Genomic DNA, 12,054 nt, shown 5'->3' with positions numbered 1-12,054 from the left:
AACTATACCCCATCGTCCCTAAGGACACTGAAACTATACCCCATCGTCCCTAAGGACACTGGAACTATACCCCATCGTCCCTAAAGATACTGGAACTATACCCCATCGTCCCTAAGGATACTGGAACTATACCCCATCGTCCCTAAGGACACTGGAACTATACCCCATCAACCCTAAGGATACTGGAACTTATACCCCATCGTCCCTAAGGACACTGGAACTATACCCCATCGTCCCTAAGGATACTGGAACTTATACCCCATCGTCCCTAAGGACACTGGAACTATACCCCATCGTCCCTAAGGATACTGGAACTATACCCCATCGTCCCTATGGACACTGGAACTATACCCCATCGTCCCTAAGGACACTGGAACCCCATCGTCCCTAAGGACACTGGAACTATACCCCATCGTCCCTAAGGACACTGGAACTATACCCCATCGTCCCTAAGGATACTGGAACCCCATCGTCCCTATGGACACTGGAACTATACCCCATCGTCCCTAAGGATACTGGAACTATACCCCACCGTCCCTAAGGACACTGGAACCCCATCGTCCCTAAGGACACTGGAACTATACCCCATCGTCCCTAAGGACACTGGAACTATACCCCATCGTCCCTAAGGATACTGGAACTATACCCCATCGTCCCTATGGACACTGGAACTATACCCCATCGTCCCTAAGGACACTGGAACTATACCCCATCGTCCCTATGGATACTGGAACTTATACCCCATCGTCCCTAAGGACACTGGAACTATACCCATCGTCCCTAAGGATACTGGAACTATACCCCATCGTCCCTATGGACACTGGAACTATACCCCATCGTCCCTAAGGACACTGGAACCCCATCGTCCCTAAGGACACTGGAACTATACCCCATCGTCCCTAAGGATACTGGAACCCCATCGTCCCTATGGACACTGGAACTATACCCCATCGTCCCTATGGACACTGGAACTATACCCCATCGTCCCTAAGGACACTGGAACCCCATCGTCCCTAAGGACACTGGAACTATACCCCATCGTCCCTATGGACACTGGAACTATACCTCATCGTCCCTAAGGATACTGGAACCCCATCATCCCTAAGGACACTGGAACTATACCCCATCGTCCCTATGGACACTGGAACTATACCCCATCGTCCCTTAGGACACTGGAACTATACCCCATCGTCCCTAAGGACACTGAAAAAAACGTAAAGTATGTTGCTATATATCAGTGGTTCTCAAACTTTTTCATGTCAAGGAACTCCAAAATCATATGTATATGGACCCCTATCTCAAAATATTTTGTCAGGGATCCCCAGAAGCAAAGATTTGAGTTAAAAATGTTTGCTTTAAAAAAATATATATATATATTCAAAGATTTGCACAAATGTTCTACATTTTTTAAAAATGGCAGATCTACAATCTCATACCACTATGCGCTTGTAGATCTGCTATTTTTGAATAGCCAAAGTATAAAATAATGGTTTAAGTGATTACACAGATAAGTTCCCGGTTTTAATAGGTTAAAGCATCTGAATAAACGCAGGAATTGAAATGGGTTCTCTTGGTGCACCGCCGCAGACACTCGCCGACGACAATTTGGGAGTATAGGTCTTCAAGAGGTCATAGATAAGCACATTACATAATATACATTTACACAGCGGGTATGTGTTTGTGTGTGCAGTTTTGATAAGCAAATGTCATGTGCCAGAGTGTATATTTAAATATGGAGGTAGGTGTGTGAGGGGGTGCTACGTGCGATTGCCAAATGTCCCCACACGTATAGTAGTATTTGAGAAATAGCTAGACATTTTGAGGACCATTTTCCTGGTCGAAAGATATTTTTTTTTTGTGGTTAACATTTTTAATTCGATTTTTTAATATTTTTTTTGGGGTTAGGCTTACAATTTGGAAAAGTTTCAGATTGAGATCACTTTTAGGATTAGACATTTCAAACTTTCTCCTATTTAATACTTAGTTGTACGGCAATGTCACACACCAAAAAATTGCCGATCTACAAGCGTCCTTAATGTCCTCACAAGAATAGTAATACAAACGTGTGTGTGTGTGTGTGTGTGTGTGTGTGTGTGTGTGTGTGTGTGTGTGTGTGTGTGTGTGTGTGTGTGTGTGTGTGTGTGTGTGTGTGTGCACGCCTGTGGCTGCCTCTACATGCCTCTGTCCATGGTGCTGAATAAGCACATTGCCAGCCATCAGCCACACATACAGTAATAGGCAGCCAGCAGAGTGCATCATGTGGTCACAACAATTCATTCAACATGAAGCTGTTTATGCCACAATAATGCTTACAGCATTCCTTTCAAAAGGTCAAATCCAAATAATCTGCCCAGTGCCTACACTACTTCTACACAACACAACACAACACAACACAACAGTGTTCCATGACCATGGTAACTCTCTGCAGGAGTGCACGCACTCTCAGTCTGTTCTTCCACAACTGTGCAGGCCGGCGGGCTGACCACAGCCACGTCACTCTGACTCTAGCCTCGATCTCCAGGCTTTTATTTTTTTAGTTTTGCTCAAAAAATAAAAGCCTGGACCAGCGAGTCGGTGTTCCGGGCATAGGAAGTGTTTCATTTCCCCAGCCAACCAGAGTGCAGTGGGCGTCGCTCCAAATGTTGTGTTGACGGGTCGGGGGCTGACGGACAGATCGGTGAACCAATGGGATCTCACGGAATTATATGACAGTTACCCTATTCAAAATAGTTTCATACACTGGTTACCGGTATTGCTGGTCATATACCACAAATACCGACCAAACAAAACAAAACTTAGTTTTGTACATAATCTTCTACTGGCTGTACAATGCTTTTTTCCTCATATCCCAGGCTTTCTCCAAGTAGTTTGCCAGTTTAAATACATCTTCTTCAAATAAACAGTTAATAAGTTGTGAGTCATTGATGTCCAACATATCAGCATAGTTGACATTCTTAAACAACTCTTCACGGACCCTACAATAAAAAGGACAATACAAAACGAAATGATACTCATTTTCTATTTCATTTAGATCACACATTTGGCAGATTCGATCTTCTTTATCCAACCCAACATAACGACCTGTTTCAATATAAAGTGGCAGTATACCTCCTCTAATCTGAACACAGAGTGATCTTCTTTTCTTTGGTAGGTTAAATAAAACATGGTTTTCGGTCTAATAATCATGTTTCATTTGTCGATATGTACGCAATTTCGAAAAAAGGAAATAAATCAATAGACTAATGGCTAAGAAAATCATCAATGGTTGCCACCATGTTGCAAACTTAGGTTTTCAGGTTGCTGCTCTACAATGAATAAACATGATTTACTTGAACATCAATTCTAATAGAAATTCACACACACACACACACACACACACACACACACACACACACACACACACACACACACACACACACACACACACACACACACACACACACACACACACACACACACACACACACACAGTGAGCTGTGCGTTTGAGGGATCAGTGCGCTGATTGATGATTCTCAGGATGGATTGGTAAATAAATGGATCATGTTATATTGCCACTGACACGTCCAATTATAGGCTATGTCAAATGAGAGGGGGGAGCTTTGAGTGTGAAATCTCATTATGAGAGACACAGAGACAGATTCATCAAGGCACGACTCACCTCTTGTCCTCTGCCTCCAGCACGCATCTGCCTCATTCTCCACAGGGGGCCTCCGGTATTTTATTATCGTTATGTCTGCACTTCCTACTTCTTGACTATTTAGATAGTTATGTTATTAAGATAAATACTAGGTGTGTTGTTGCTAACAGCCATGATACCGTGGCTGGTATTGTTTTCACCTTGTGAGTCTGTTTTTGGGGTTGTTTATATGTCTGTGGACAGATCTTGTCAATGTGATAGTGTGTCACAACCGTGCAAGATGTGTGTCATGAAAAATACACAATAACATGAATCCTACATATTTTTTAGCAAAAAAACAATTTGTAGACAAACAAACAAACAAAACATTTTTAATTTATACGACGACACTGATGATATTGCTGTCAAACTAAATTTATGAAGCCATCAAAGCTGCAGGATCACTTGACAAGCCATAGTCACTTAAAAGAAAAACCTGTGGAATACTTCCAAGGCAGTCCCACATTTCTGATGAGATTGATAGCTTTGAAAGCCTCTTATCAAGGCTTTTGATGAAAAAAAGAGAGAAAAAAATAGTTTCATATTGTTGTAGCCCCGTGACCTCTCCCTCCGCTATATAGCTCTGAGATGAGGTCCCGCTACGTAGGCTACCGGCAGAGTACGACACCGGCGAACGGTGGCCAATATTGTTGATTTTTTTTATGGCTATAGGCTGACTAAAAAAGTGATTTAAACTCTTGTTTCAACCCGTCGGTAACATTGTCTTGACCGCTAAAATTAAAAACATCTGAGAGCAGGGGGACGACCTTTACTTTATGGATACGATGTGCGGAAAAAGGTTAGTGTCACACTCACAAGCTCGAAACACGCAAGCTTGTAGATCTGCTACTTTTTCAATTTTTGTATTTGAATCCTGAAAGGTTAAAGTGTGGAACATATGAGGTTTTCACCCGACAAGAGACCATATGTAACTGACAGGTGCAGCCCCAGCCCGTAGGAGTATGTGTAGTGACAAATATCGCCCTCCCCGCCCGGTTTCCCCGAACACGGGACAATCGTGGTCGTATAGACACTCGAGAAAGCCGGACGCACAACAGCGGATTCGAACCCATTCGACTCCGCGGTGGTGGGCAGCTACCCCTGATTTAGATGGATTCCATGTTTGATTTCTACCTGCAATCCTAGCAACATTGTGTCATCACAATTAACATTGTGACAAAAGCACATCTCAACATTTATGAGTTACACAGTAATGTAGTTATCAGAAAAGTTAACTATCTTTCCTGCATAAGGAAACCATAATTGCATGGATGCGTTCATCGTCATGTCCATGAACACAGTTAATGAATAAGGCTGCACAGCCGGCGCAAACATGTAATTATTGTAATTTTCCGTTCTTATTTATAAAATATGTTAAACAGTGCTGACAATTAAGTTTTATGTTTTACCTTATAAACAGCCAATGAAGCAAAGTCAGTGGACTTTAGTTCTCTTTTCTATTCACTGGTGAATAGTATATGAACATCACTTATGTTGCTGTAGGGGTTGAAGGTATACAGTTAACATTTACATGACAAAAAAAATTGCACAATTTAACATTGCCTGGATTTGATGTTAACCACTTTCACCCTGCCACAGTACCAAAACTAGAAGTACTCATATGCAGAATTTTCCATTCAAAATGTGTCAAAATCTTTCGAAAATAGCAGATCAACAAGCTCACAGTGTGTCTATTTTCGAATAGATGAGTAAAAAGTCAAATATTTGCCTCTGAGATGTAGTGAAGTATAAAGTATTGAAAATGGAAATTGTCGAGAAAGGTAAAAGTACCAAAAACAAAAGAAAAGAAAAAAAGGACAGTATACTTGCAAGTCAGTTGTAACCATAATGCACAGGAAGCTGAAACTGTACCGACGCTAAACCCTATGAATTCAGCCAATGACATGGTCGTGCTGTTTCTCTCTCTGACTGAGCTTACATCACTGCAGCAGAGCTGTTTGTCTACGGACACACGTTCCAATGTTGACAGCAGCGCTAGCACATGAAGGCAAACACAGATGGAATTCAGACATGCGTGTTAACAGATGCACACGGGACGCTGACAGGCAACACACAGATGGATTAAGTGGCTGCAGCATGGGTTTAAAGAACAACACCTCTGGGTGCTCACCTGGACCGCAACGAACCGCAACACACACGCGAACGCACACGCAGACTTTACAACTTAGGTATTTAGCAGACACTCTTAACCAGAGCGACTTACAATAAGCAGTGGTGGAAAGTAACTAAGTACATTTACTTACAGTAAGTACTGAACTTAAGTACAATTTTGAGGTATTTGTAGTTTACTTGAGTATTTCCAATTTCCAATACTTTTACTTCTAATCTACTCCATTACATCTTGGATCCAAATATTGTACTTTTACTCCACTACATTTATTTGAAAACTTTAGTTACTTTGTAGATTGATTATTATTACAAAACATACATTAACCACTTCAACCATATACACATTCCACTCTACAAGCTCACAATGCGTCGCGATGCAACGCGTTGTGAGCTTGTAGATCTGCTATTTTCAAAAGATTTGAAAACTTGGAATGGGACATTCTGCATAATGAGCACTTTTACTTTCTTTTTTTATTTTGAGGCCAATACTTTTGTACTTTTACTCAAGTACATTTTGAATTCCGGACTATTACTTGTAACAGAGTATTCCTATATTGCAGTATTGATACTTTTACTTCAGTAAAAAATTTGAGCACTTTTCCCATCACTGACAATAAGAAAGGTAAACACTTACATTAAGTGCAGAGAGACAGTGTGTAGTCAGTGCCTCAGTAGACTAGGTCCGTGAGTAAACCAAGAACCTAGCATCAGTCTTAACAATATATTATTGACCGAAGAAGACATGAAGATTTCTGACACGTCAGTCCGGAAAGATGCCACTTGCGCAATAATATGTTTTTGCTGTGACTTTGTCCTTGGTACTTTTCCCTGACGACTTTTCATTGTTAACGGCAGAACACCTTCTCATGAAGTAAACTCAAGATGATTAGATTTTTCAGTGGCTGTGTCTCTGTTTATTTGGCTGCGCGTTCTTCAAATACTTTCATTCCTTTCACCATCATCCTCTCCGATTTATCAAGGATACCAGGCAAACAATGAACCTAACATCTGTCTAAACAACTGTCTACATTTTTACAAGCCCAAGTAACGAAAACATGAAAACAAATATCTGCATGGTCGTCATAACTACAGTAGGTCATGTTCTACGGGCTACTGTGGAGTCTGAAAAAGCATGCACGCACGCGTGCACGCACGCACGCACGCACGTCGCACGCACAGTTGTGTGTCTGTCTATGTGTGTCTACACAAGTACAAAACCATCAATTGCTGTAAAAAGAAGGACAAGACAGACTTTCATCACGTATTATCTACATTTTTCAAAAAGGTTTCGAGTTGCATGGCCTCAGATCTTCTACAAATTGTCAACATGTCTCTTTTCTCTGGTTTCTTCCTGCCTGAAAATGGCAGTCATCGAGCCACAAAATCTAGACTAATGAACAATTATAGGCCCATATCAAACCTCCTGTTTTTAAGCAACATTAGTTTAAAAAACTGTCTTTCAACACCTGAATAACTTCTTGGTATAATTATGGCATAAATAACTTCTTGGCATAATAACTAAACAACTGCTTTGATATCTTCCAGTCAGGAATATAGACCACACCACAGCACCGAGACTGCTCTTATTAAAGTCTTCAATGACATCCACTTAAACACACACAGAATAGGCAGAATTTCAGTCTTAGTATTATCGGATCTCAGTGCAGCACTCAATACACAACAAAACACAACATGACCACAACATACTACTAGACAGACTGAAAAACTGGGTGGGACATTCTGCACAGTACTAATTTAGGTTGAATCATACTTAAAGGACAGGGATTACCTACTGTGTCTATAGCTGTAGGTCAGTGGTTTTCAACCTTTTTCATGCCAAGGTCCCCTAAATTGATATACATTTGGCCGCGGACCCCCATCTGAAAATGTTTGGTGCCAGGGACCCCCAAAAAAGAAGATTTGAGTAAAAATGTTCACTTTAGAAACATATATATTTAAAGACACATTTTCAAGATTTTTCAGAAAATAGCAGCTCTACAAGCTTGTAGCTTGTAGATCTGCTGTTTTTGAATAGCCGAAGCTAAGTGGTTAAAATGATTGTGACGCTATTTGAACCAATTTCACTGGGGACCCCCTGGTACCCCAACAAGGACCACTGGTGGTCCCCGGACCACTGGTTGAAAACCACTGCCGTAGGTAATTACACATCTGAGTGGAGAAAAAAATGAGTTCCCCAAGGCTCCATTCTGGAGCCTCTTCTGTTCAACATCTACATGCTCCCACTGGCTCAGATTATGGAAAAACAACACAATATGTTTCCATAATTATGCAGACAACACACACATTACATAACCATATCACCAGGGGACTGTGGTCCAATTGAAGCACTGAGTAAATGCCCTGAACAAATCAACGATTGCGTGTGCCAGAATTTTCTCCAGTTAAACAAAGACAAAATTGTTTTTGGATCCAAGGAAAAAAAATAATTTAAAGTCAGTGCTCAGCTTAAATCGGTACTGTTCAAAAACTTGGAAAAACTTCAGTGAGTGGACTTGACTACTGTTGTGGTGTCTTTACAGGTCTCCGTCAAAATAAAATGCATCAATCAATCAGACAGACAGACAGCTGCAGTTGATTCAGAACGCTGCTGCTTGAGTCTTTACCAAAGCCAAAAAATCTCCAGTTCTCATATTTACACTGGCTCCCCGTCCGTCAAAGAATCCATCTGAAAATACTACTGTTGGTTTATAAAGCATTGACCGGTTTAAGGCCAAAATACATGTCTGATCCGTCCAGACTTCTCAGGTCGTCTGGGACAGCTTTGTCTGCTTTCTGAACCCACACTCAAACTAAACTTGGAGAAGCAGTGTTCAGTTTTCACAAGTGAGTGAAGTACATTCACTCAAGTACTGTACTTAAGTACAATTTTGAGGTACTTTTACTTTACTGGAGTATTTCTAATGTTCAGTACTTTTACTTCTACTCCACTACAGTACAGCTCAGGGGCAAATATTGTAATTTGTACTCCACTACAATTATTTGAAAACTTTAGTTACTAGTTACTTTGTAGATTTTGATTATTATTACAAAACATACAGTAACCACTTGAAAATAGCCGATCTACAAGCTCACGATGCGTCGCATTGTGAGCTTGTAGATCTGCTATTTTCAAAAGATATTTTGGAAAACTTCTGCATAACGACTACTTTTACTTTTGGTACATTTTGATGCCAATACTTTTGTACTTTTACTCAATAAAATTTTGAATTCCAGGCTTTTACTTGTATAAGAGTAGTTCTACATTGCAGTATTGATACTTTTACTTAAGTAAAACATGTGAGCACTTTTTCCACCACTGGTTTTCATGCACCTCATATCAAAATCACAGAAACCGACAGTCTGCTACAACTATCAGTTATATTCAGACCTTTGCCTTTTACTGAGGTTTTGTAATCATTTCTTCTGCACTATAATTGAATTCTCTTATCCATCTTTCATTTTAACTTCTTATTTTTAATTAAATTAAAATGTCCCTTTATATGTTTCTTTTACACTTAATGAACTATGTCTTAATTATTAATGTTTTGTGCACTTTGACTTATCTTGTTTAAATGCTCTTTACAAATAACCTTGCCTTGCCCTGTCTTACAAAAGAGGAGAGAGGAACGCTGCTTTGACACACAGTAAACCATTTGGCGCGTGCACGCACGCACACACACACACACACACACACACACACACACACACACACACACACACACACACACACACACACACACACACACACACACACACGCACACAAACACACACACACACACACAAATAATTGTGGCTTGGAGGTGCTCTTTGGTAGGGGAGAATGAATAAACAAAGACAAGCAAATGCATTTATAAAATTGCCATGTTCAAGGTCCAACAGGTACAAAAGCTCTGACAAAAGCTCTTGGCTACATGGCCTTCATCAATTTAATAAAGGCATGTTAAATGTACTTCTTTCTTTACCTTTTTGTTTTTATTATTATTATGCACATATTATGCACATAAATGAGGCTAAAATAACAGATTATTTGTGTCACTCAGACAGGCCAGACTGGCCTAAATAAGGGGATTCGACTCCCAAATAAAAAAATTAAAAATTAAAAAATAAATAAGTGTCAGTGTAAATAGATTGTCTCTGACTATGTGCAATGCTAATACGGTCTATTTAGTTTTGGATGAACCTATAGTTATGTATTTCTGTAGTTGTGGAGGTGGCTTCTGGTGGACATCTCTAACGTAGCACTCCTTCATGTCACCATTTCTGCACGAGCATGAAATGAGTATCCCTCAGTTTCAACATCTACTGTGTCTGCCAACACGGTTCTTAGGTAAATATATAATACATTTTGAATAATTTAGGCTGACTTCAGGCAAATCTGTCAAATCTCCAATCTGATCTTTAGGACTGACGGTCCACACTGTTGTGGTAACGACTTAACGCCATAGCTATCAGTGAGTAATGCTTAACTTATGCTCTACATTAAGACATAAAAACAGCCAGTCTACGAGTTCACAATTCAACGCGATCCGACACGTTGTGTACCTTGTAGATCGGCTATTTTCAGCGAGTGACAGCGTCACACGACAAAGTTATCCTTCAGACTTCAGTGTCTGACCGTCCACACTGGGAGACATATTTATAAATCAGATTTGAATCGCCCAGGACTGTGGTGGACTGAGGTAGGCTTTCTACAGGAGCCAGTTCAGTTCCAAATTGGCCAGTTCTGAATTGCAGCCACCCGTAAACTCTTTTAGAGTGGTTTTGAAGGAGAATAAGGATATTTTTTAAACTAGACTAACACTGTCTGAGTGAACACATCCTGTGTCATTACTAGAGCATGTGATGATCGCTGTGCCACATGTCATCTCTGTATTTACATGACTTTGTTGACGAAACCATCGGCAAGTCATTCACGTGGAAATGTTGTTTCCGACTACACCGGCCAATCAGCTTACCTGGCCTATGTCCATGCGCGAATCGCAGCTCAGCGGCTGGGTTGACATCAGCCCATTGGCGCCAATCACGGTCGAGAGCACTCCCCTCTCGTTGATCTTCTGGATGGTGGTCCCGTCCACGAAGTAAACCACTCCTCTTTTATCCACCGCTATGCCTGAGAGAGAGAGAGAGAGAGAGAGAGACGGAGACGGAGGGGGAGAGAGAGAGAGAGAGGACGAGGTTACGAGGTTAGCGGTATATGGAGCAAAAATGAAGCTATAGGACGGCACAGGCAGCGAGATAGTGGCGAGAGCGAGAGATGACAGACGGAGGGGTGAGGAGAGGAGAGGGAGATAGAATGAATGAGTTTTACAGATAACAGCGGGGCGACAGGGAAAAGGAGACGGAGCATAAGAGAAAGTATGATAGGGGGAAAGTGAAGTACGGGGCGCGCGAGAGGGCGAGTGGGAGAGAGAGAGAGAGAGAGAGAGCACGGTGTCTCTCCGTTAGACATTCTGCTCAGCACAGCCTCAGTCTTATCAAAGGCTCTGCACCACAGAAACGCAATTATACTTCCATCCCGCGCGCAGCCCACTAAAGGGATTAGAACAATGCAACTGCAGGAAGAAGTTATTTGTCACATTAGATGAGAGCGCCGGTGTGTCGCCTGTGAACTTCTGACACCTCCACGTCTGCATCATATTAACCCTTTATGACCTGAGGCCGGTTCTGCAAATGTCTTCTAAATCCTAACAGGGTTTTTTCATTAAAAGAAAATATATATACATATTCAAAGATTTGCACAAATCTTCACGATTAAAAAATAGCAGATCTACAAGTTCATAGCGCGGCACTCGGTTCAGCGCTATGAGCTTGTATATCTGCTATTTTTGAATAGCCAAATAAATCTAAAAGGATGCTTTCCCGGTCTAAATGTGTTAAAGCACATGCATGTGGATGACGGCATACACATTTATATGCGGCTGTGTGCATATCATATTTTGTGAGCGCACGCCTGCACTGTGAGTGACTGCACTGCAGTGTTCACTGATATACACACACACACGCACACGCACACGCGCACGCGCACGCACACGCACACGCACACACACACACACACACACGCGCGGGTGCACGTACATTCAAAACGGATGGTAAAGACACCAGTAGCAGAAGACGTACTCTGATTTTTCTTAAGTAAAAGTCCACAATGTAGAAATATTCTGTTACAAGTAAAAGTCCTGTATTCAACAATTTACTCAAGTGAAAGAACAAAATGATTGGCATTACAATGTACTTTACAGCGGCAAA

The 12,054-nt window shown here is 41.2% G+C and overlaps 2 protein-coding genes across 2 annotated transcripts in view; one reads left to right on the top strand and one right to left on the bottom strand.

The window, feature by feature from the left end:
- tenm1 (teneurin transmembrane protein 1) overlaps positions 1-12,054 on the bottom strand; it is a gene marked incomplete at its 5' end in the record, with an annotated part of 375,941 nt that overhangs the window by 76,055 nt on the left and 287,832 nt on the right. The window contains one exon of the mRNA XM_080416925.1: positions 10,764-10,918. Coding sequence (XP_080273051.1) covers positions 10,764-10,918 — 155 coding nt within the window. The remainder of the gene's footprint in view (positions 1-10,763; positions 10,919-12,054) is intronic.
- The window catches only part of apool (apolipoprotein O-like), a 333,585-nt gene that overhangs the window by 143,546 nt on the left and 177,985 nt on the right, over positions 1-12,054 (top strand). The window lies entirely within an intron of this gene.

Source organism: Gymnoscopelus braueri (genome assembly GCF_963280865.1).
Source record: "Gymnoscopelus braueri genome assembly, chromosome: 20".
In the NCBI taxonomy this organism is placed as follows: domain Eukaryota; kingdom Metazoa; phylum Chordata; class Actinopteri; order Myctophiformes; family Myctophidae; genus Gymnoscopelus; species Gymnoscopelus braueri.
The sequence above is the reverse complement of the archived record's forward strand: the minus strand, read 5'-3'. Positions and strand labels throughout refer to the sequence as shown.